This window comes from Panthera leo, chromosome B3, assembly GCF_018350215.1.
Source record: "Panthera leo isolate Ple1 chromosome B3, P.leo_Ple1_pat1.1, whole genome shotgun sequence".
Classification (NCBI taxonomy): domain Eukaryota; kingdom Metazoa; phylum Chordata; class Mammalia; order Carnivora; family Felidae; genus Panthera; species Panthera leo.
Genome location: NC_056684.1, coordinates 18,762,241 through 18,784,569, shown reverse-complemented (window position 1 = coordinate 18,784,569; position 22,329 = coordinate 18,762,241). Strand labels below are relative to the sequence as shown.

The 22,329-nt window shown below is 40.6% G+C and overlaps 1 protein-coding gene across 3 annotated transcripts in view; it reads right to left on the bottom strand.

Annotated features, from left to right (window-relative positions):
• Nucleotides 1-1,295: 1,295 nt before the first annotated feature.
• The window catches only part of ASB7 (ankyrin repeat and SOCS box containing 7), a 49,855-nt gene continuing 28,821 nt past the window's right edge, over nt 1,296-22,329 (bottom strand). The window contains exons 5-6 of one of the 3 annotated variants that reach the window (XM_042941179.1): nt 18,409-19,014; nt 1,296-2,952 (exon numbers count right to left, since the gene is read on the bottom strand). In XM_042941179.1, coding sequence (XP_042797113.1) covers nt 2,813-2,952; nt 18,409-19,014 — 746 coding nt within the window. In that variant the 3' untranslated portion in view covers nt 1,296-2,812. Of the gene's footprint in view, nt 2,953-2,977; nt 3,408-10,887; nt 16,044-18,408; nt 19,015-22,329 lie in introns of those variants that run through there. The other 2 variants (XM_042941180.1, XM_042941181.1) reach the window with 2 other exon arrangements.

Sequence of the window (22,329 nt, the reverse complement as noted above, 5' to 3'; positions counted from 1 at the left end):
TATTTACACACAAAAAAAATCTGTTTTCAAAAGATGAGGTTGGCAGTTCATTAATGATCATAATCTTTTATGAGTTGGTTTCTTTGGTGTACTTGCCAAATATATTTTTATAAAGGTTTAAGAATAGGTTTAAACAATAAATTCCAAAAGGAACATAGAAGGCTCAGTGACAAATTTGATAATGTTTGGAACACTGTGGTGAAGATTCAGGAAAAACCAATCAGTTGATCTTCTGAAAATACTTGTTCTCTCTACTCATGACGTGACCACAGAATGCATCCCTGCCAATTAAATTCAAATGCGGACCTGCACGATCGTCCCTGTATTCTACCGGTTACCACCTTTGAGACTGAAGTTTTAGTTGTGGTTGAATAGGGTATGTGATTGGGATTTCACTAACAAAACCAAAACATTCTCTTTAAGCTTCCAGGTAAATCAAACTTCAAACAATAAACAATGGAATTATCCACTTCTTCGTTAAATAGAAATTTCAATTCCAGGAAGAGCTCTCATAATTTTTTTCCGAAGTTGCAGCAGCAATACAGAACAAAGAATTTACCTTAATCTGATCTTCTTACTTGGAATTCCCTGACTCAAACTCAGTGGCTAACTTAGTTTGGAAACCTCCAAATGGCTGGGGAAAGAAATCATTTTAATCTACCTGAATAAATGAATACACACGTTTGAGGAAAGAAGCCCTGTGTGACGGTAATGTTAATATTCCTGCTCAGAGTGCAGGGTCCCAGGCGCCCTCCCAGCTCCTCGCCTCCCTAAAGGCCTGGGCTTTGAGGGGGAAGTAACACTCAATTCATTTCTGGCCATGCCATGCCCCTGATGCTGCAAGTATGTCTCAGTTCTGACTTGGGCACTGGTTAAAAGAATGAGAACACAGTTCACTTCCAAAAGGGACTCTCTCTCTTGGAAGATGGAGATGACCCATTTCTATCCATCAAGTTCCAGTTAGTTTTGGAATGGTTATAAAACTGGCCACGTTCTCACTGGCTCCCCGCAAAAGAGTCCATGTACCCCATCAGCAATCCCCAAATCATTGTTTCCAAAGCTGCCCGTTCTTGTTCTTCATAAACCTATGCAATGCCTACAGCAGATCAGATACTCCAACACCAAAGCTACTCCGCATCCAAGAGAACAGACTTTGTGCTTGAGAAAATGGCGCTGCTGGCTCTCTAAAAAATGTAAAGCCAGAGTAGATTCTTAATTCTGCTTGCACTTTCCAGATGAAAACGTTTTATACTGAATGACTTAAAACTAGAAATTCAGACGAGAGAAGCCCTTCATCTTGTAAACTTCTGATAACAAATTTATTACTAGTGTGTAAATATTTTGAAATTTCCCAAAGCACTAAGAACAATACTGGGATATTTGAAAAGGTTCTTCTGAAACCAATACGATGACAAATCAAGCACAGAACACATTTCTAAGGGCATCATCATAGATCCCTAATGCTTCTGGAACCTTTCCCGTTGGTACACATTATCATAACCATGTTTACACTGCAAACGTATGCCCAATCAACCCAGAAAATAAAACGACCGTCCAGAAGAGTTTCACTGTGCATAACCTTAAAATGAATAGGAAATGTTTAATTAGCATAACAGGAATTAACCAGACTTACAACTGCGCACCCATTCGAAACTGTACCCTTTAGAAATCGTTTTTTAAACTGGGAAGAGGAAAAAAAAAGAACAGAAAAAAAGAAAACACCATGAAACCACCCCGAATTATTGAACCGTTAAAGCCAAATGGTTTGACAATATTTTGGGCTATTTTTAGGGAAGACTCTACCACCAGGATATGAAATTTTCTGCTTAAAGTGAACGACAAAGCTTACAATGGAAATTGCAACTGACACACTATGGTTCTGCAATTAAAATTAAAAGTAGCGGTTCCTGTCCTTGTGGGCATGTTGGAGCCGGTTGTGGAATGAGAAACATCAAGTGAAATAATGGATAAAATACACCAGAAAGAGTATTGCACGGAGGCACTGTTTTAAAAACAGAACACACTGGCTTTATAAAGTTATCTTCTTTTTCCATTAATTTTTTTTTTTTTAAAGCACGATTCAACTAGAGACAGAAGTTGAGTTCCAATGTCTCCGGGTAGTGTACTACAGTTGTTAAAAAAATAAGTTAAAAAATAAGAGCACACCAACAGGAAAGCAGAGGTACTGGATTTATGTCATCCGAAAGCTACATTAATTAGGAAAGGAACAGTTTGAAACCGCCAATTTGTACTCATTAAAAATGAATGAGGTGACAGCATTACTTTAAAAATTTCTTCGGGCATTTTCCAGTAGAACCCAGGATCCCCCCCACCCCCCCACCCCGGGTGGAGCTGTGCCTCCAAACCTTAACAAGTGCTCTGCCGGTTCATACCGTCGTGCGCGCCCACGAAACCATAAATTTGGAAAGGGTAAATTCTCCACTTCAGCCCTGCTTGTGTCATTTTGGAAAAACAAGTTTTGTAAATGCAATATTGTATAGAAAGCTTGGACCTCTTAAACTTGGACCAAGAAACCAAATTAAGACCTTCAAGCATGTGGGATGTGTGTGTGTGTGTGGGGGGATGTGTGTGTGTTTGTGTGTGTGTGTGTGTTTATATATATATATATAAAAAAAATCCCTCCCCTACCATGAAAACCAACCAAACAAACAAACAAAAAACCTAAAGGTGTATACCTGCTTTCTGACTTCACAGCAAATCAGAAATTGCATAGGATATACTTTGTGCAAGGCAAAAAGCCTTTTAAGTATCTGGAATATAACTCCTAATCTTGCTCACAGTTCTGTGTACATCAGATATCGTCAAATTTGTGTTTTAAGTAGTCTTTCATGACCTTGGCAATTGGTAGTTCGTCAAGTAGCTTTAGGTTTTGAAGGCCTATACATTGTCGAATTTTAATTCGGCACAGGTCCTGTAAGTTTCTGGGCTGTCCTAAAAAGATAGAAAAAAAGAAACTGTTACAAAGCTACAAAGTACAGTATTTAAGGCAGGCTTTTCAGTTCTGAAAACAACTGTTTATTTCAGAGGGATGCGCCCCTCTGTGGACTTCACATGCAAAGGATTAGACAGACTCTTACTGAGAGGACACATCCTGGGTACCTTTGTGGGAGGTCTTATTTGATGCTTTTCACAACCTTGGGAGGATGGATATTTTCATCTCCATGTTACAAATATAAGGACTCAAAGTCTTAAGGATGGGAGTAAACTGCTCAATGTCAGATGACCACCAAAGGCTTTTCAGCAGAGACTAAAAACAGTTCTTTTGATTCTAAGGCTGGTATTCTTTCCATTACAAATCAGAATGCTGGTTTTCATCCTGGGATGCCTCTAATATGCTGAGTGAGTCCGTATGAACAAATCATCCCTCTGGGCGAAAGTTCCTCCATCTGAAAAGTAAGGGGGCTGAATGAAATGCTGTCTAATGTGGCCCCTCCTTCCAGCTCACCATCCAGGACACTGGAGCCTAGACATAGCACGATCTCCGGGGAGCTTTCTCAAACAACATCTGCGCACCTGCTCGCCAGGATTCCAGACGCGGCACACCTTGGCTGTGGGCATGAGGGCCTGGACTGCGAGGGCAGGGAGGCAGGTGGAGAAAGCACTCCACACTATTCTGAAGCTGTGTGTCTTCAAACCTCACACCCTGGCCATGTGCCAATGAAAACCGCTGCTGCCACTCAAAAGAAAAATTACAAAATCCAATTTCTTTCGCTTTGGAACACTGTATTTTACCAAAACGACTTAGATGACCACAAACACGGGCAAGAATTCGAAGCAGCAGTGCCTCAGTCGTGTTTGGATTCACATAAATTCTGCTTCCATATTAAATGGGAATAATAACAAAAGCTAACATGCCAAACGCTTACTCCGGGCCACGTACTCTTCTAAGCTCTTGACATACCCTAACTCGTTTCATCCTTTTATGAGGGAAGTACTTTGATCATCATCCCCATTTTACAGACTCCTTGCGTCTCAGAGAGATTAAGTAATATGCTCAAAGTCAGGTAGAATGCCATACTTCAGCGGTTCTCACAACTTATTGGTCTCAAAACCTCTTGGCATTTAAAAAATTTATCAAGGACCCAAAAGAACTTCCATCTATGTGGGTTGTATCTATCAATAATTAGGAGGTAAAGCAAATTTTAGAAATACGTATTCATTAAAAAAAGATAAAAGTAAGCTCATTACACGTTGCCATAAATAACACTGGCACAAAAATAACAATGTTTAGAAAAACAATACGAAGAATGACATTCTTTCACATTTTTGCAAAGTTCTTAACAGGCTGGCTTAATAGATGATAGTGGAGTTCTCATATATGCTTCTACATTCAATCTGCTGTGCTAAATTCACATCATCTCGTCTCTGGAAAAGTCCACCTACACTCATGAAAGAAGGAACATGAAAAAGGCAGGTAATGTCTCAGTATTCTGAAAACTGTTCTGACCTCAGATGGGAAAGGGATCTTGTGGAGCTCCAGGGGTCCCCAGGCCCTACATGGGAAACCACTGCTATCCTTAGTACTTCATACCCCCTACTTGAACTGTCCTTGTTTGTAGCAATCGCCATTATTCAAAATTAAGTAATTCTCCATAAATGAAAAGGGCTCCTTAAACTGCTCTGTAAAGCCTGTATGAACATGTGCTTTCCAAGAGTTACTTAAGACATGGTGTCTTGACAGAATCGCAGAAGCTACTGCTTTCCTGGAAATGCCTGTAAAACAGGTGCATGGGTATCTACGGATATCTGCCCTGGGATCTATGTGAGGCTGTGACACATACACACTCACGTGTCTCTCGCCAAGATTTGTCTTCTCCATTGTCCAAATCTTTGCTAAAAAAGCACTTCATTAGGATTGACAAAGTCAGGTTCCCCATCAGATACTCTAGAGCTCTCTTCTACTACAGCACTTAATAAGGTTATGATTTTACATTTATTTGGTGACTATCTATTAATGCCCACTTTCCTCACTATGTCAAATGTTCCATGAGGGCAAGACCACTTCTGGCTGCCAAGGAAGCCCAGTGCCTGACACAATACTCAATAAATACTAGTTGAATGAATAAATACTTAACAGGCTTGTCCATAAGGGATAAACCAGCCAACTTATTGCAAAACCCACCCATGTCAACAGCAAATCATTTTCTAACCTGTTTTGAATTATTTTTCACCACCCTTCATGGGCTACCATTAGGAAGGGAATAAATTATCATTGTCATTTTTCAATAAATGCTTACAGTATTTGATCTGCAAATGCAAACCAGAATAGGAGTTAGATATGAACCTTCTTTTTTTTCAAAACAAAGAATCTGATTTTCCTAATAGATGGCAGGTTCTTTTCAAACGGAACATTAATAAAAGGAATAAGCTCAATGTATTCAGGCAAAAAAAGCAGGTGAGGACAAAGTTAACATGTATGAGTATACATGCGCACTTAAATGAAAACATATCATCCAACAAAGTAGAAAAACTATGTTACTGGAATTTGCTTAGCTAAGGAAAAAAGAAGGGATTGAGACAAAGGAATATTATGTATGGGGATCTTCTGATAGTCCTGTTTTGTGGGAGACCATGCTCTCCAAAAGTAACTACACCTTCGCCTATGCCTCATGCTCTTTTTGTACAGACTGAGAACTACCACCATTAAGGTGCCCTTTCCTTGAAACTATGGCAGAAGTGATGTTATGTGACTGCTATGGCTAAGTCATAGAAGGGGACACGCTTTCACCTGGCCCTTGGGACATTCACTCTGCGAACACAGCTACCCCCATGCCACGAAGAAGTCCAAGCAGTCTATAAAAAGGAACTGAGGTCACTCACTGCCCAACAGCCCTGGCTGAGCTCCCAACTGCCAGCACCAAACTGCCAGCCATTGGAGTGAACCATTTTGAAAGTGGAGAGGACCCAGTCAAGTGACTCCAGATGGAACAGAGAAGCAAAATAATCCACCATTACTGTGTGAAGGCACTAAAATTTGTAGCATTCGATAACTGAGATCCTGGGACCCGGAAGCAGGGTGTTGCCATTAAAAAAAAAAAAAATCTAAAATATGTGGCTCTATCAGTGGGACCAGGTGGTAGGGAAGGGCTCTGAGGAGGCTGTTAGGGCTTAAAAGAATGTTTCAAATGTTACTAGAAGCTGGAGGAAAGGAGAATCTTTCATTAGTGGCAGAAAGTTTGGCAACACTGTCCCCTGCTGTAACGTGGAATGTAGTAAATGCCCTAATGACCTGGTTAAGAAGATTCCGCAGCCAGAATACTGGCTCTCCTCATTGTCTATTATAAAATGCAAGAAGGCAAAGATAAGCTAGCAACTTTAATCCAAGGGATGCAGCTACAGAAATACTATCATCCTCAGAAGGTATCTCCACATGGGCCTTTCCCAGGGAGAGATGTACTTTCTATGTCTAAATATCAGATAGTTTTACTCAATTTGCTACTGATTTTCCTTCTCCTTAAGCAGTTTGTTGTGCTGTGGCAATCTTTGCCTATCTTGGGACAATCTGATTTTTTAGAAATTTCTTGACCATGTATAATCCCTGTCTGCAGAATGGCCTTTAATGGGAGAGGCTTATCTTGGTGGTTAAAAGCACCCACCCTGGAGCAAGATGGCCCAGGTCTGAGTCCTGGCCCCACCACTTTCAATCTGTGTGGTTCTAGGCAAGCTACTCAGCCGCCTGCTTCAGATTCTTCATCCATGAACCAAGGATAGTAACACCTACATCACAGGCTTTCTACCAGCATAAAAAGTAAATTTTGCTAACATGCTTATGGCACAGTAAGAGCTATTTAAGTATTCGGTAAATAAATATTAAAATGGTAATTTGTAAATACTTGTAAGGATAACGTCTACTTCTCCTTCCCAGAAAAGAAGAGGACTCTTCTTGGAAGCTGAGGTCTCCATCTTCCTGGTGTTAAGATAGTGAAACACCTAGCTGACACCATGGGAGCAACTGGTAATCCATTATGGGGAAAAGACCCTGGGCAAAATGACGGAAATGGCACTCTGGAAATCACTGCATGACTCGAGTCAAGCAGAGGTGTAAGAGCTTTGTGTAAACAGCTGTGCAGTGACGACAGGAGAGATGTCCTTCTACAACGGTGCCACAAATACACAAATACAGATCTGAACTAATCTTGCCATGAAAAGCAGGCTAAATAGTAAGGAGTGGTAAGAACTCCTTGTTGTAATTACTGCTATTTCCAAGACTAAGGAGCTATCTTTTCAGGAGTATCATTTTAGGAATGGAAGGTCATGATGGAAAAAGAAGTACTTATTTTGTTGTCAATACATCACTCAAAAGTACTTACGGAGCACCTACTATGTACTCAAAAATGCACCACCCAAGGATTAAAGGGGTGAGGGGAGAGGAGGCAGCAGTGGCAGAGGAGAAGAAGGCAGAGGAAGAGAATAAAGAGAACGAAACCAAAAACAAAAACCCTCAATACGCACGTGCACAGTGTTTATTAGGTGTCTCAGAAAATTATTCCTACCCTACTAAATAACAACTGCCTTGTCCAAGGGATTGTAACAGGGGAGACCTGGGGGAGGGGGTGGAAATCTCACAAAAGAGTATAATTTAAGGAATCATAAACACTTGGGGAGATGCAGAAACACTATAAGGTGTTCACACTAACAAACTACAATGGAATTGCATAACAGTTCAAAGGGTTATTAGTCTTTCCATTTGGTAAAGAAGCCCATCATTAGTAATAATTGGGCTGGTCTAAAGTAGGAAATCAGCTTTTGAAGGGTCTGGTCTAGGATAAATTACAAAACCAGGCAGCAGCATAATTTAGAAAATTAAATGTCCTAAACCACCTCCTTTTGATATCACCATTACCATATTTATGATAGGATAGGCAAAACATTTTTGTATAAGCTAAGTAAAGAAAATGAAAGCACAACAAAGGTCCCAGTCTTCTTTGGGAGAAAGGGAGAAGAGGCTGGACATTTCAGAGGGGAGGGTGGAAAGAAACACAAGGAAAGACTGAGCCTCCTCTGGACTGCTTTATACAATCCAGCTTGTCCCTTCAAGCACCTCCCCACCTCAGGTCAGCATCTGGAATGGTCTCCCAATTCTTCTGTTTTACTTCAGCTTCCCATTTTAAAATCCTACCATAAACATGTTTTATTCCTTTGCTCTTCTCTCTGAATTCCTTTCACAGGGACTCAGTATGAAATGTGTTCAACACGGGCAGCTGGGTGGCTCAATCGGTTAAGCGTCCGACTTTGGTTCAGGTCATGATCTCACAGTTCATGAGTTCGAGCCCTGGGTCAGGCTCTGTGCTGACAGTTCAGAGCCTAGAGCCTTCTTCTGATTCTGTGTATCCCTCTCGCTCTGCCCCTCCCCTGCTCGCACCTTCTCTCTCTCTCTCTCAAAATAAATAAACATTAAAAAATATTAAAAAAAAAAAAAAGAAATGCGTTCAACAAATCTTACTTCATAGGACAATGGCAATTTCTACCTTGCCTTAAAATAAAAATCATGGTATTGTAAAATAATTTAAGCCTTAGAATCCAAATATATACAATATCAGCCTTGATGACATCTGTCCATTGGTTACATTTTTTTCCACAGGCTAAGTGAGCTTTGACCTATATTCTTCATTTGCACCAAACAAAATATTGCTTCCTAACAAGTGACAAATCTCTAGAAGCCTACGTTAAAAAGCAGAGTGCAATATAGGGGCACCTAGGTGGTTCAGTCGGTTAAGTGACTCTTGATTTTGGCTTAGGTCATGACCTTAGAATTTGTGAGTTCAAGCATTGGGCCTGCAATGGGCTCTGGGCTGACAGTGTGGATCCGCTTGGGGTTCTCTCTCTCCCTCCCCTGGCTCATGCACACATGTGCACAAAATCTCTTTCTCAAAATAAATAAGTATTTTTAAAAAATTCAGAAAGCAAAATTAGTATCATGAAAAAAAGTCAGAATAAGGTAATACTTTCTATATCAAAGAACCTTAAAATGTAGGATAAGTTGATTTAGAACTGTGTACTATTTATTTCTAAAAGTGATTTTAGTAATTGGTACTGAAAAGCCTATCAAGACTACAATGTCGATGTCTGGCAAATTCCCAACTTCTTTGGGAAAAAAAATCAATAATCAAAAATCACCTTAGGTAAAATGTGTTACATAAATGATTTCTCCAAAGAGTTATACTAGGTAACACTGTTTTGATATCATCCTACCAAAAAAAAAAAAAAAAAAAAAAATCAAAGAAATTGATTAAAGAAGCATTTGAAAGAAACACAGGAATAAGGGCACCTGATATAAAGGTGTTGTTTTATGTGATCATCTGCTGACATGTCTGTCGTTCCATTAGATTTAGCAGAGAACACCACAGCCTAAAATTTTCTTAAAATTAAAAAAAAAAAGTCATGACCTGTATTCTTACTTTTTAAAGTTCGAAACTGTTTTGGAACTTTAACTTTGCAGCTAAAACATAGTGTTTGACTATTTAAATAAAAACACACTTCAGATTACTGCAGTGTTTATAAAACAGTGTTCTTAAATTTTTTTTTAATGTTTGTTTATTTTTGAGAGAGAGATTGACAGAGTGGGAGTGGAGGAGGGGCAGAGAAAGAGGGAGACACAGAATCCCAAACTGGCTCCGAGCTGTCAGCCCAGAGCCTGACACCCAGCTTGAACCCACGAACCATGAAATCATGACCTGAGCTGAAGTCGGACACTCAACTGACTGAGCCATCCAGGCATCCCTAAAACAGTGTTTTTAAACACCTGTGATGCTGTTCTAGAAAATAACAAGCTTACGTACTTGACAGATTTAAGTCTCCACCAAAACAGTTTACCCAATTCATTTCCCTTCTACCTAATCTTTTTTTCAGAAATATAAGCCATTTAATTTCTTAAATTATACAATTTGAAATACAACCCAGTCCTATCTTTTACGCACCACTGAAGCATACTGAGTGGTTGCTTCAGGTCTATGAACAGCATCTACTGGAAACCCAGATCGCTGCATCAACTTGGACTCCTTAGGACAGTAAACACAAACCCAAATAGCATATTCTTTGCCGTAAGAAAAAATCTATACCAGAGCTTGCCACAGGAATAAAAGATGCTGTGTAATTTGTTCAGCTGTTTAGTGAACAAAATTAAATGGTTAATTTACTGGACTTCTTGCGCCTTGGATATGCTGCTCTCTAGAAGTGGGATCTAGAATCCAGGGTACTTACTAATCCTCCAAATTAATCTGAATAATGAATCTGTTTGCCCTCATGCATCTGATAGAACCACAATTTTACAGACACACTTCAGCAAACACTGATCTCCAGAGATCCTAAATTGTAAATATGCTGGCATAGGGCAAGTCGTAATTTAAAGCATTTCATTTTATCCAGGCATTGTTTTATGTGATCATAGAGAAAGAGAAACTGTAACTGCAAAGAGAAATATATCAGAGATTTCACCAAATTTGAAAACACTAGGCTAACAAGGTGTCCTTAAAAATTTGAATAGAGAGGTTATACATCATTAGGTCTCAAAGTTTTTAAGTTTTATGGCCTTTATGCACTCTTAAAATTGGAGGACCTCAAAGAATTTTTGTTGTGTGGGTTACATCTATCAGTATTTGCCACACTTAGAAAGGAAGATTGAGAAATTTAAAACGTATTCATTGATTCATTTAAAAATAACAGTAATATGGGGTGGGGGGCGCCTGGCTGGCTCAGTCAGTGGAACTTGTGACTCTGGATCTCAGGGTTTTGACTTCAAGCCCCACGTTGCATGTAGAGATTACTTAAAAAATAAAATCTTAAAAAAATACAACAAAATAAATAAAATAAAAATAACAGTAATATAAATTCATCATCACTTGAAGTAAATTTTTGTGGGGAAAAAGAAGGGGCTTTCTAAGATAAAAAAGGTTTCACGAGAAGAGTGGCACTGTTTTACATGTTTTTGCAAATTATTTCTTAAAGTCTGGCTTTATAGAAGACAGCTGGATTCAGAGATCTGCTCCTGCATTCTATTGTGATATGCTGTCTTGATTGAAGTAAGTGAAGAACACCCAGCCTCACATAACTGGAAAGGGAAGGAATATTTTCACAGCCTTTTAAGATAATCATCATCTTTGATACTTCACCAAAACTCGACAAGTGTTATTTTTTTAAAGGTTAGTTGCAATAGGAAATCTGAAACAAAATCAATGAACCTTTTGTACTCTTTCACATTAAAATCCATTGGTCCATCTTGCCCTTTGAACAGTTCACTACTTTATGAGATCTTCCAAATGCTGGCCAATTTCATTATACGGTATCAAAAAATCACTTTTGTTAGTATCGCTGATGATCTCAAAAGAGTCTTTACGTATTGGGAACGTACCAAAGTCACAGTAGCAAACACAAGCTTTTCAAAATTCTAATTTTCACTTGAAAGCTCAGATTTTATGGCTTGCCATAAATACTGTCAGTTGTTTCCCTTAGGGTGACAAGGAAATGTCTGCCAAATATCCAAGGTGAAATGGCTATAAGTGTGGCTGTCAGTCGCCCTTCCAGGTAAAAATGGGTGTTCCACACACACAAAAGCTGCTGGTGCAGCTCAAACAACTCAAAGGAGTGCGTTTCCTCAGTTCAATCACAGCACTCTGCAACTCAGTAAGAATACTTTCCATCTCCATTCCACAGAATATTAAAAGGCACACACGCAGAGGGATCAGATTTAATGGGATTAATTTTGCTGCTTCGTCAAAGACATCCCTAAATGGAACTGGAATCTTCTTTAGTGAGATTGCCCGGCGGTGAAGAGCACCAGGACTGCTGGTACCCTTGGGGGCCATGGCCTGAGGAGCCAGCAGGTCCACCTACTGTTGCATTCACACCCAGTCAAATGTCAGTGCAGTGAAAGAGGCAAATCACGTAGCATTGCTAGGAAATCTGTTTTGCCTGCGTGGGCACCTAAAACGGTCTCGAGGACCCCCGGGGAGTCTCCACTGTTGCACATAAATTGTAAAATAAAATCTCAAGCAGCAGGAAACCATCCCCTTTAAGAGTGGTTACTGGCAAGAATTTTAAGAAGGGAGAGACCCCAGAGACTATGGTCTCATCCCCCCATGGTTCAGAGGTGGGGCACCGAGAACCAGGGGGAGTGGGGAGGCCCAGCGGCTTGCCCAAGTGTTTTTAGGCAAGTCAGACACAGGGTCAAGAACCCATTAGCCCCTCTCTCCACCATTAGATACACCTAATTTAATAGCACCTCTGACACAGGCAGAGCTGTGTCTTCAGAATGGTAAATGGGAGAGATGTGCCTCTCAATGCCAGTGGGCAAATCACCACTCAGCCCAAATGACCACGGATAGGATAGTTTTCACATTGTAAGTAAAAATGATAAAACTAATGAACAGACTTCCAGTTTCAGCTCCCAAACACGTCAAGAGCTTGGAAGTTATCACTCCCATCCTCATAAGAAGGAAAAGCTGAACAAGCTCAAAATCAATGACTTCCCTTGGACCAGCCCACCCGTGAACAGACCTCCCAGGGCAAACGTCCATCACAGAATCAGGAGAGAGGAACAAATCCAGAGAGTCACTGTGGAGATGGTGTGCCTGGTGCAGAAGACGTCAGAGCCCTGAACTGGCAGAAACACTTAAATGATAATTTTGATGAATTACCTGAGGCTGTGTGTGGACTGGCCTGACAGGGAGAGCCCCCACCTGTTCTCTCAGTTTTACTCTCAGGAGCCCCACCAGGTTCTCACAGTGAATAGCTGATAAAAACCCCTTTGTGGTTCTAGCAAGGGAGGGCAAGAATAACCATATGACCTATGCCCAGAACCTTCTCCATAACAAAGGCCTGTTCTCTACAAGGAAAGACATTACCAGAGTCTTATCCCACCTGGAGAAAGAACATTTCTCTGACTTCAGCCCCCAACAGGCTTTCGGTCTCACCAAGGGTTGTAAGTGTTGAGGAGGAGAAAGATGCGGGGGCGTGAGGGGGCAAACTAAGAAACGCTTATGAAGGCCACAGCCCAGGGACACAGGCCCCTGGATACACTGAGATCTTCATCTGTAGACTGTGGACTGCTAGCCTCCCCACACCCTGCCTCCACAGCAACAGGGGTCCAGTGTGAGGACAGTGGACTACAGGTGCATGTGAAAGAGCCGCGAGACGCCAACACTTCCGAGAAGCCCAAAGTCAAGAGGGGAGACAAAAGCAAGGACGCAGGAGTTTGAAGCCTCCGGCACCTACAGCCTTGGCAGACACAGCACACAGCCCAGCTCCTCACCAGGTTAACACAGAACCTGACATTTAAAGGCCTATTTACCTCAGTTCCTGTTACCTGATCCATCATGCCTGGCTTCAATAAAAAATTACAAGACAGGCTAAAAGGCAAGAAAAAACAACAGTCGGAAGAGACAAAGCCAAGCATCAGAGCAGACTCAGCTATGACACAGATGCTGGAATTATCAGACAGGCAATTTAACTATGATTGCTCTTTTAAAACTAACGAAAATATTTGATGGTGGTGGTAAAATCTTGCCTCTCTAATGCCTTAATGAAATAGCAGCTCTGCAGAGGTAGATTCCACACAGTAAGTATAGACGTGGATGTCACTGGCAAAGTAAGGAATGGGTGACGAGCGCAACCTCTCCAATAGCTCTTGACCTTGCTGCTTGCACAAGTCTTTGATTCCACTTTGCCTTCGGAACATTTCCTTCTTGTGCAGAAAGGGTAAGCCTTACAATTGAAGGATTTCCTCGGCAGGCAGCACAACACGGCACCCGTTCTTCAAACAGTCCAGCCTATCAGACATGGAGGCAGCGTCCTCTCAGGGGGCGCTCTCCAGCAGGGAGTCATCTTGTTCAAGTGGCGCTCTCCAGCAGGGAGCCATCTTGTTTACTGCCCTCTCTACTCTGACTTGACTCTGTTCTCTAAAACCTTCTTCCAATTTCCACACCCTTGTGCACAAGGAGCTGCAGGTACCAGTTCTGTTCAGTCCTGAGGACTTCTCCTGCAGAGGTGGCTGGCTGAAGAAAGTCCATGGCGACCACATGTGTGATCTGTGCCTGAGCATGAAGAAGTAGGCTTTCCCCTGAAACTAAGTTCCTCACTACTTCTCTCCGAACAAAATTCCAGGCATGCAGGTAATTAAAATCCCTTTTTGTCCCCCCATAAGTTTAAAAGTTCTTGCTGGTCAATGCCTGAGGTTCAGCTTTCCTGTGGAATTCCTCTCTCTTCAAAGATTTTACATTCCGAATAACTCCTTCATCAGTAGGTATGTTGAGTAGGGAGGGGAATTTACATTATGGCACAGGGAGATGATAAGGGGTAAAAGAGCACTGGATTACAATCGAATAGCTCAGGCTGAGTTTGGTTATTATTTAACCATATCCTCAGGGTAAACTTTACTGATGAAATAGTCTTTATCCACGTTTAATACTGTACCTGTTTTAACATTTTCTTGTGCTTGCCCTTTTTTTATTCATAAATGTTTACTTTCTTTTTTGAATTGGGCAAACATTCCTACAATGTTCTGCTCTTCCCTCAGGCTGGAGAATTTGAGCCCATTTCCATAGACCAGAGCTTCCAGGATCCTCTTTGCTCCGTAATGGTGTTTGACGCTATGTGCAAATTATTCTCCTTTAATTACCTGTGTTCATTTGCATGATCCTGAGAATGAGGTTTTTCCTTAAATTTTGTGCCCTAGGCACCCACACCCCACTTGCCTCACCCGAGCCTTGGCTTTGGTGCAAGGGGCTGTTTAACTCCTCATCCAGGGACTCAGCCCTAAATGGACCTCTCCCTACCAACAAATGGGTGTCTGCTGCAAACTGTCTCCACTACCATTTCTACCTGTGATCAGTCACACCTGCATTGTTCCGTTGTTCACTTTCTCGTTTTTTCTTCCAAGTAAAAGAACTAAAAGAACAGAAACTGGCTTCTCTAAGCTGGAAACATCTTTCCTCCTGCAAAGTGATCCACATTCTTGTTCCAGGGCACAAAGAAGCTGCTCCTTCACTTGACTGGTTTTCTGGAGGAGACCATGTCGAGTTCCAGCCATTCTAGGAAACAGAAGTTTCCGGAAGTCTGGTTGCAGGTAAACAGTACCAGCAGTTCTTCATGGTTTCTGCCTCTACCCACAGTCAACAAGGCACCAGCAGATACTAGTTTATACCTAAGCCACTCGACCTGTTCTGTTTCTATGAGGTTTGTATCAGAGTTTTTATGGCAATTTTTCTAAAAAGCCACAGTAGCTTTTAGATTCCATAGGATTATAACCGTCTTGAGCTCTTCTAACTTAAATAAACTGCTTCTAGTCACAATGGTGCAATGAACAGAAGAGACTTGAATAAAGACCACCAAGTGGCATTTCTGCCATCCTTATACCTCAGGGGTCTCAGATTAGAAGCCAACAGCTCGGTGCCTGGTGCTCAATGGTGTTGTGGAGGCCAGAAGGAGCTTGCAGATTTGACTTAGTGCTCCCTGAACTATCCGACCTTCCTTCACTCTGGCTTTCAAGAGAGCTCAGTAGAGAGCTCCAAAAAGCATCAGTTACAGTTGGTTCTTCTAACAGATAATTACTCACTAGGAAAAGAAAATCCAATAAATGATGCACAGGTCAAGCAGAAATGTTAACTTTGGTTTTGGCAGGAAACATCACTGGAGAGTCAACAAGGAATGGACTATGTTGAGGCACCTGAACACAACGATACTGTAGCCTTCAAAAGGTTGATGGCCTTTCACTTCTGAAAAGCATACCAAGTTTGCTCGGCTACCAACCACCAGTCAACCAGCTGACCCACATTTCCTGAGGGCCTACCAGGTACACAGCTCCACTCTACATGTAGCAGGAGATCTCAAATATGAAGAGGCAACCCCGTAACTCTTTCCATGTGCCCCTAATTTTAAAGGTACCTGTGAGTTTTCTCTGTAACTCAACAGTCTTGCTCCCCAGAAGCACTCTGTGCTGTAACTCAGCAGCTCTGAGGCTGATGGGAAAGGGCAGCGCCCCCCATCCCTCCTTGGGTCTCCATATGCAGACTACAGAAGAGTCCACCGAGCTGAAATTAGGAAGCAAGGGGAGAATAAGAATCTAGGGGATTCGCTCTATTGGAAGCAAGCCAGCCTTTGCTGTTCATCCACTCCCGTTTAATTATTTTATTTAGAAAAGTACACATAGCCATTAAAATGTGCCAGGCACTGTTTTAAGTGCATTATAAATATTAACTCATTTAATCCACATGACAAGCCTGTAAAACAGATATAATTATCCTAATGCTAATAAGAGGACACTGGGGCACAGAGCAGTTGGGTAACCTGCCCAAGCTGACACGTGGCAGAGTCAGGGCTTGAGCTTGGGCCGCCTAGCTCTAGTTGATGCTGTTAACTGCCGAGTGAGGTATTTAACAAAAGGAGCTGAGGCATTTATGTATATAATATGCCTTCCCGAAGGCAGTCATGCTAATAAAACCAGGAGTCTCTAGTGAGAAGTTAAGACAAAAATGACAGCAAGAACACAAAGATATTCAGAATGTATAAAGAATAAAAGATACTTCACAGGCTATTTACCATGACAGAATCCTAAGCTCAAGTTCAAGAGTAATCTTCTCTCTCATAACACTAATACCTCTCCCAGTCTATGCATGGAGACTGCTAGAAAATTTGCTGAAAAGAATCAGCACTTGAAATTTCACAGCAAACTTTTCAGAAAATGTGGCCTGGATCTGAAGAGTCAGAGTAAACTGGTGAGGAACCAACATACACAACATCTCCCATCTCTCCAGAGGTCCCGTGCCTAGAAAGCTCTCAGCAAGGGACCACCTACCTACCAATCAGCCCAAAACACCTCTCCCAAGGCACACAGACCTGTACTGTGGAACATGGGAAACACCAGGCGCTTGTAATTACAGTCAATACAGTTAAATTAAGAATTCAGTTCCTTGAGGCACCTGGGTGGCTCAGTCGGTTAAGCGTCCAACTTCGGCTCAGGCCATGATCTTGCAGTTCATGGGTTCAAGCCCCACGTTGGGCTCTGTGCTCACAGCTCAGAGCCTAGAGCCTGTTTCAGATTCCGTGTCTCCCTCTCTCTCTACCCCCTGCCCCCACGCCTACTCATGCTCTGTCTCTCTCTCAAAAAATGAATAAACATTAAAAACATTCAGTTCCTCAGTGGCATTAGCCATGTAACAAGTGTACAACAGCCACCATACTGGACAGCACAGACAGACCATTTTCAGACCACGCAGAAAGACCTACTGGACAGCACAAGTTAGATCCTGAGTGTGATTTCTTTTTATGCTTTAGTGTGTATACACCCAGTGGTGATAATGTCTTTTCCTTTTTACAAACATACAAAATTCAAATTATACTTCATTTCTAGACTGCTAGAAAACTTGCTGAAAGAATCTGCAAATTTCTACTCCCAAGTTCAGTTCCAAACAAGGGGGCAGATTATCTACAAGGTCAAGTAAACTCCATACCCCTCGGTACCTGGTACCCTAACTTCTTCCTTATTAATGACTGAAAGGTAAAAATCAGGCGAGGAAAGAGGAATTCACTAAAAAGTGCAGCAGTTGGTAAAATCATATATTTTGTTTATAGACTTTAGCTTCATGTTTGGAAGCTGAGCTCTGAGACACACACTCGACTAGTCACACAGGACATCCAGCAAGCGAAGGAGGCAGTGTCCGCACAAACCAATACCCCTGCCGGAAAAATGATGTAAACATGTGCACCACAACATGAGGTAGGGCACATGCCTCCAGGCTTTAAGAAGTGCCCACACAAAACCGTGTCGAAAGTGGAAGTCATGTGGACCAGGGACGGTGGCACCAAGTTTCCTACTGACAAAAAAACCTTTTCTTACAACAACTTCTAGCATCCTTAACCTGCATTATTAGTATCCCTAAATCAGGAACACTGCTGTTCATCTCATGTGGGGTCACATCATAGGAAGCCAGCAAAGAAACAATAAAACGATGAGCAACAGCTTAGCAAGAAAGCACAATTTCTAGGACACTTACACAGACACGGAACCTAAAATCCCAAACTCTCCTTCTCATTCCTCAAGCTGAAGTCCATGAAAGCCTGAATGACTATGTTAATGACCAGCAAGAACTGCTTTGTTCTAACACAGATCTTAGTGAATTTAAAAATTTCTCTTCTCTCTGTCCTTTTCTCCATTTCCTCTCTCAACCTATATACATACCCCTGTTACTTTCAGTAACACAACTGAATTTGTATGAAACCTTGTGATCTAGAAGTTTTTTTTTACTTCAGATGAAGAAGAATATTAATAATAACTTATTAATAAGCAGGGCTAATAGGAATCATTAGTGTCTGGTCATTTTAAGTTGTGAAAACATCTAAAGCCCCTCAGAAGATGAACATTTTAAATGCAATGACAGTAATAATGAAATTACATACTTGTGACTTCTTGTAAGAAATCCAAACATGGTCGACTACTTCCAGAAATACTTATTGAAACAGCCAATGGGGTCTGTCCTTCATAGTTCCTTGTGTTTGTGTCCGCTCCATAATTATATAACATCCGTGCACAAAGCACATCATCCCTAAGGGCAGACAAATGTAAAGGAGTCTGTCCATCTTCTAAGCGACCCAAGTTTGTGTCTGCTCCTCTCTGAAGGAACATTCGGCAATAAGAGTGATTGCTTTTGATCACAGCGTATCGCAGCAGGAAACCGTTCTGGATGTCAATGTTGGCATTGTGGTCCAGGAGGATCTTCACGCAGCTTGACCTCTCTCGGATGATAGCGAGCTGAAGTGGTGTTGTGCCTTTATCACTGAGCGGGTCGACCTCCGCCTTGAACTCCAGTAGAAGTCGGACAAAAGAGTCCCTCCCATAGTGAGCAGCCACATGGAGGGGAGTCCAGCCGTCATTACTTTTGGCATTAATAATGTCGCTCCTGTATTCAGACTCTAACATCAGGCGTGCGATCCGGGCCCGGCCATGCATAGCTGCGTAATGAAGAGCAGTGAAGCCTCCGATCAAGTCCTTAACTGTAGGATCAGCTAGGGTTAAAACCAAAACGAAAACATTAGCAGACTTGAAGACAAAACAATGGACTCTACCATGGCACAGGGCATTTAAGACATTTCCATAAAAATTGCGAAATGACTGAACATTATAATGAACATCAAGTACTTCTTTCCTCAATTGAAGCATAGTTTCATGGAAAATAAATTTTGGCAGAAAGTTATCAAACCTGGGTTAACAGAATGAAAATGACTTACAAAGTATTTAAAAGATAGATGGGCAAAAACAGAGAGTTCAGATCGCCACATCCCCTCTCTTGGCTAATTTAACCAATTGCTTTTGGCTACTCAACTCTCTCATCTCTGTATTGTTTCATGTTTCTCTTCTGTTTTGAACTTTTTGTTTTATTTTCTCTTGTGTTTCTTGGTCTTAAAGAGAAGCATGTGTAGCAACATCTGCTGCTCTAAATTACGGATGTACTGTGGTCTGGCAGGCCACGTTGTTTTAGGGTGTATTAGGTAAAAAAAGAAAAAAAAATATTTTCTGTGGTCTGTAAAAATTCCAAAGCATGTAAGATATATGTTAAGTGATCTTGATAAATCATGTTTTCATAAGATAAAAGACTATTCTGGATTCTTAGTTTTACAAGAATTTTGGAGTTTATAAGAATTAAACACCACATTGGGTGAAAAATTCGGAGAAACCTCAGCACTGTATAAATATTATTTTCTAAAACAGTTCCAAAACTCTCTCCTAAATGGATTGATTTCTGGAGAGAAAGAGAGAGAGAGAAATGGGGGGGGCGGGGGTAGGGGACGGTGGGAGGAGGGAGAAGAGGAAAGAATAAAAGAGAAAGAAAAGCAACAATAATCTATCTGCTATGTCACTGACTTGTCACCTGCCCCCAATCTCTCCTGAAAGCAAGGGTCAGTTCTGTATAGCTCTCCTCCCGCTGACCTTCCGGGGCTGTGGGTAGAAGTGCTCCTTCCTACTATGTAGGTCACTGCCTGGAGGCTAGCAATTTCACGTGAAAATAAATTGTTCAGACCTAACTACCTAGGATTAAAATGCTTTCTCCTTATAAACATCACCCTTAATTTCTGGTTTGTTCATGAAAGAGAGAAATTCATGAGTGTTTTTCAAACAAATGAAAAGCTTCCCAAGTTATATGATTAAACATTCAAGTATTGTTTACTAAAATGTTATTTCATTCCAAACTATATTAGGACAGCTGTGTCCCTCAGGAAAATCTGTGAGGCAGAAAACTATATATAAAATATTAATAATACTATGGAGAATAAAAATGACAATTAAGAAGTAGTTGCTAACAAAACCTGTAAAAAAAGTTAACATTTTTATGTAAGCTGTATCAGTTGAATTTATAAAACCACTTAGTATAAACTGACAGTACCCAAAGGTTGTATTACCATTTAAAGAAACTAAGAGTATTCCATCTGCCTTGGCCTTCGCTAAAAGAAAAAGATACAATACCTATTTACTCTGTGACTTAAAAAAAAAAAAAAAAAAAAAAAAAAAAAAAAAAAAAAAAAAAAAAAAAAAGCAAGAACATTTAAACAAAGCATTTTGCTGCCATCTGCTGGTATCAGGCATGAACTTCAGCTACTAATGTTTTCATTTAGACAGCTGACACTGAAGCCTTCACATCTGAAACCTACCTCCCTTATATACAGAGACCAAGTGAAGACAGGCATAAATCTAAAAGAATACCTTTAATTCAAATGAAACAATGAATTTTTCCAAGACTTCCATTTCTAATCTATAATGAGCTGCTTCCGACATTCTTTCTTAACCTGTCAGATTTAAGAATACCTTCTTTCATTTCTCTCACCTTTTTTCATCCACCAGGGGTGTCTTTAAGGTGCCAGCACACAGTCTTGTGTGCATCTTATACTTGCTCTATTTGACAGTTAAGACTGAAAATATGTTACGTGAAATGGCACTAGCATCTTTGGTTTTCCACTTTACTACATCTTTTTTAGGTGCTACTTACATTTTGGTGCTATACTGAGCTAGGAAAAACAAAGATTAACAGATACAACAAGGATCTGCTTAGTCTCAGAAAAACCACGAAAATGCATTAAGTAAGCACATGCTGGAAACACAGCACAGCAGAGATTTAAATTAACAATGCATGAAATTGTATACTTACTGTCCTCAAGGAATTAACAAATGGGAGACAGAAGACCATTGAGGATGCAAACAAAGATTAATTTAAGAATTATTATTAGCAAGTGCAACAGATAAGAAAAAGATCTCATTTGTGATAGTAACAGAAACCACAGAACTCTAGATAGAAATTAAGAGATGGAGCAAGGCACATGTCAAGACATTTCTTTGAACTCAATGCACTTCATCTGTATCTGCTCAAATGTCCCTTCTGAGAAAAAACTTTCTCTGAACACTAACAGAGCAGCCCCACCCACCTCATTACTTTGTCCGCTTATAGCAAGCCTCCCTCCCTCCAAGGTGCAACTTACTTTATTTTCTATTTTTATGTTTTTCAAGTGCAACTTATTTTACACAAGTTATAGTATAGTCTCAAGAAATCCATTTAAATCTACTGAAAAAAATTTAAAGTGTGTATAAAAAATGCTTCCCACCAATAGGATTTCTTTTTTTCCAACAGCTTGACTGAGGTACAATAAAATCCACTCATTTTAAACGGAGGTTGATGAACTTTGACGAATTGTATACAGCCATGTAACCACCACCACAATCAAAATATTTCCATCATCTCAAGAAGTTCCTTCCTGTCTCTTTACAGTCAATTCCCTGCCCAGACTCTGGGTCCCAGGCAACCACTAAAGTTTTGCCCTTCCAGAATTTCATAGAAGTGAAATCACATAGTGTGTAGACTTTTGTGTTTGACTTGTTTCACTCAGCAAGATGTTTCTGAAATTCACCCATGTTATCAGTGTGTATCAAAGGTTCATGCCTTTGTATTGCTGAACTGTATTCCATAATATGGATACACATTTATTTATGATTCACCAGCAGGTGGACAATTGTGTTATATCCAGTTTGAGGCTACTATGAATAAGGCTGCTGTGAACATTCACAACCAAATCTGTAAGTGCATATGATTTCATTTCACTTGGGTAAATACCTAGGCAAGAACTGGCTGGGTCACATATTAAGTGCACGTTTAACTTCCCAAGAAATTGCCACATTGTTTTACTAAGTGGCTATATTTTCTCATAACTGAGTTTATAATTTAATTGTGTATATATTCTGGATACAAGCTTTTTGTTAGGTATGTTTTATAAATATTTTCTCCTAGTCTCTTGATTGCCTTTTCTTGTTCTATATTGTTTTGTTTTGTTTTTTGA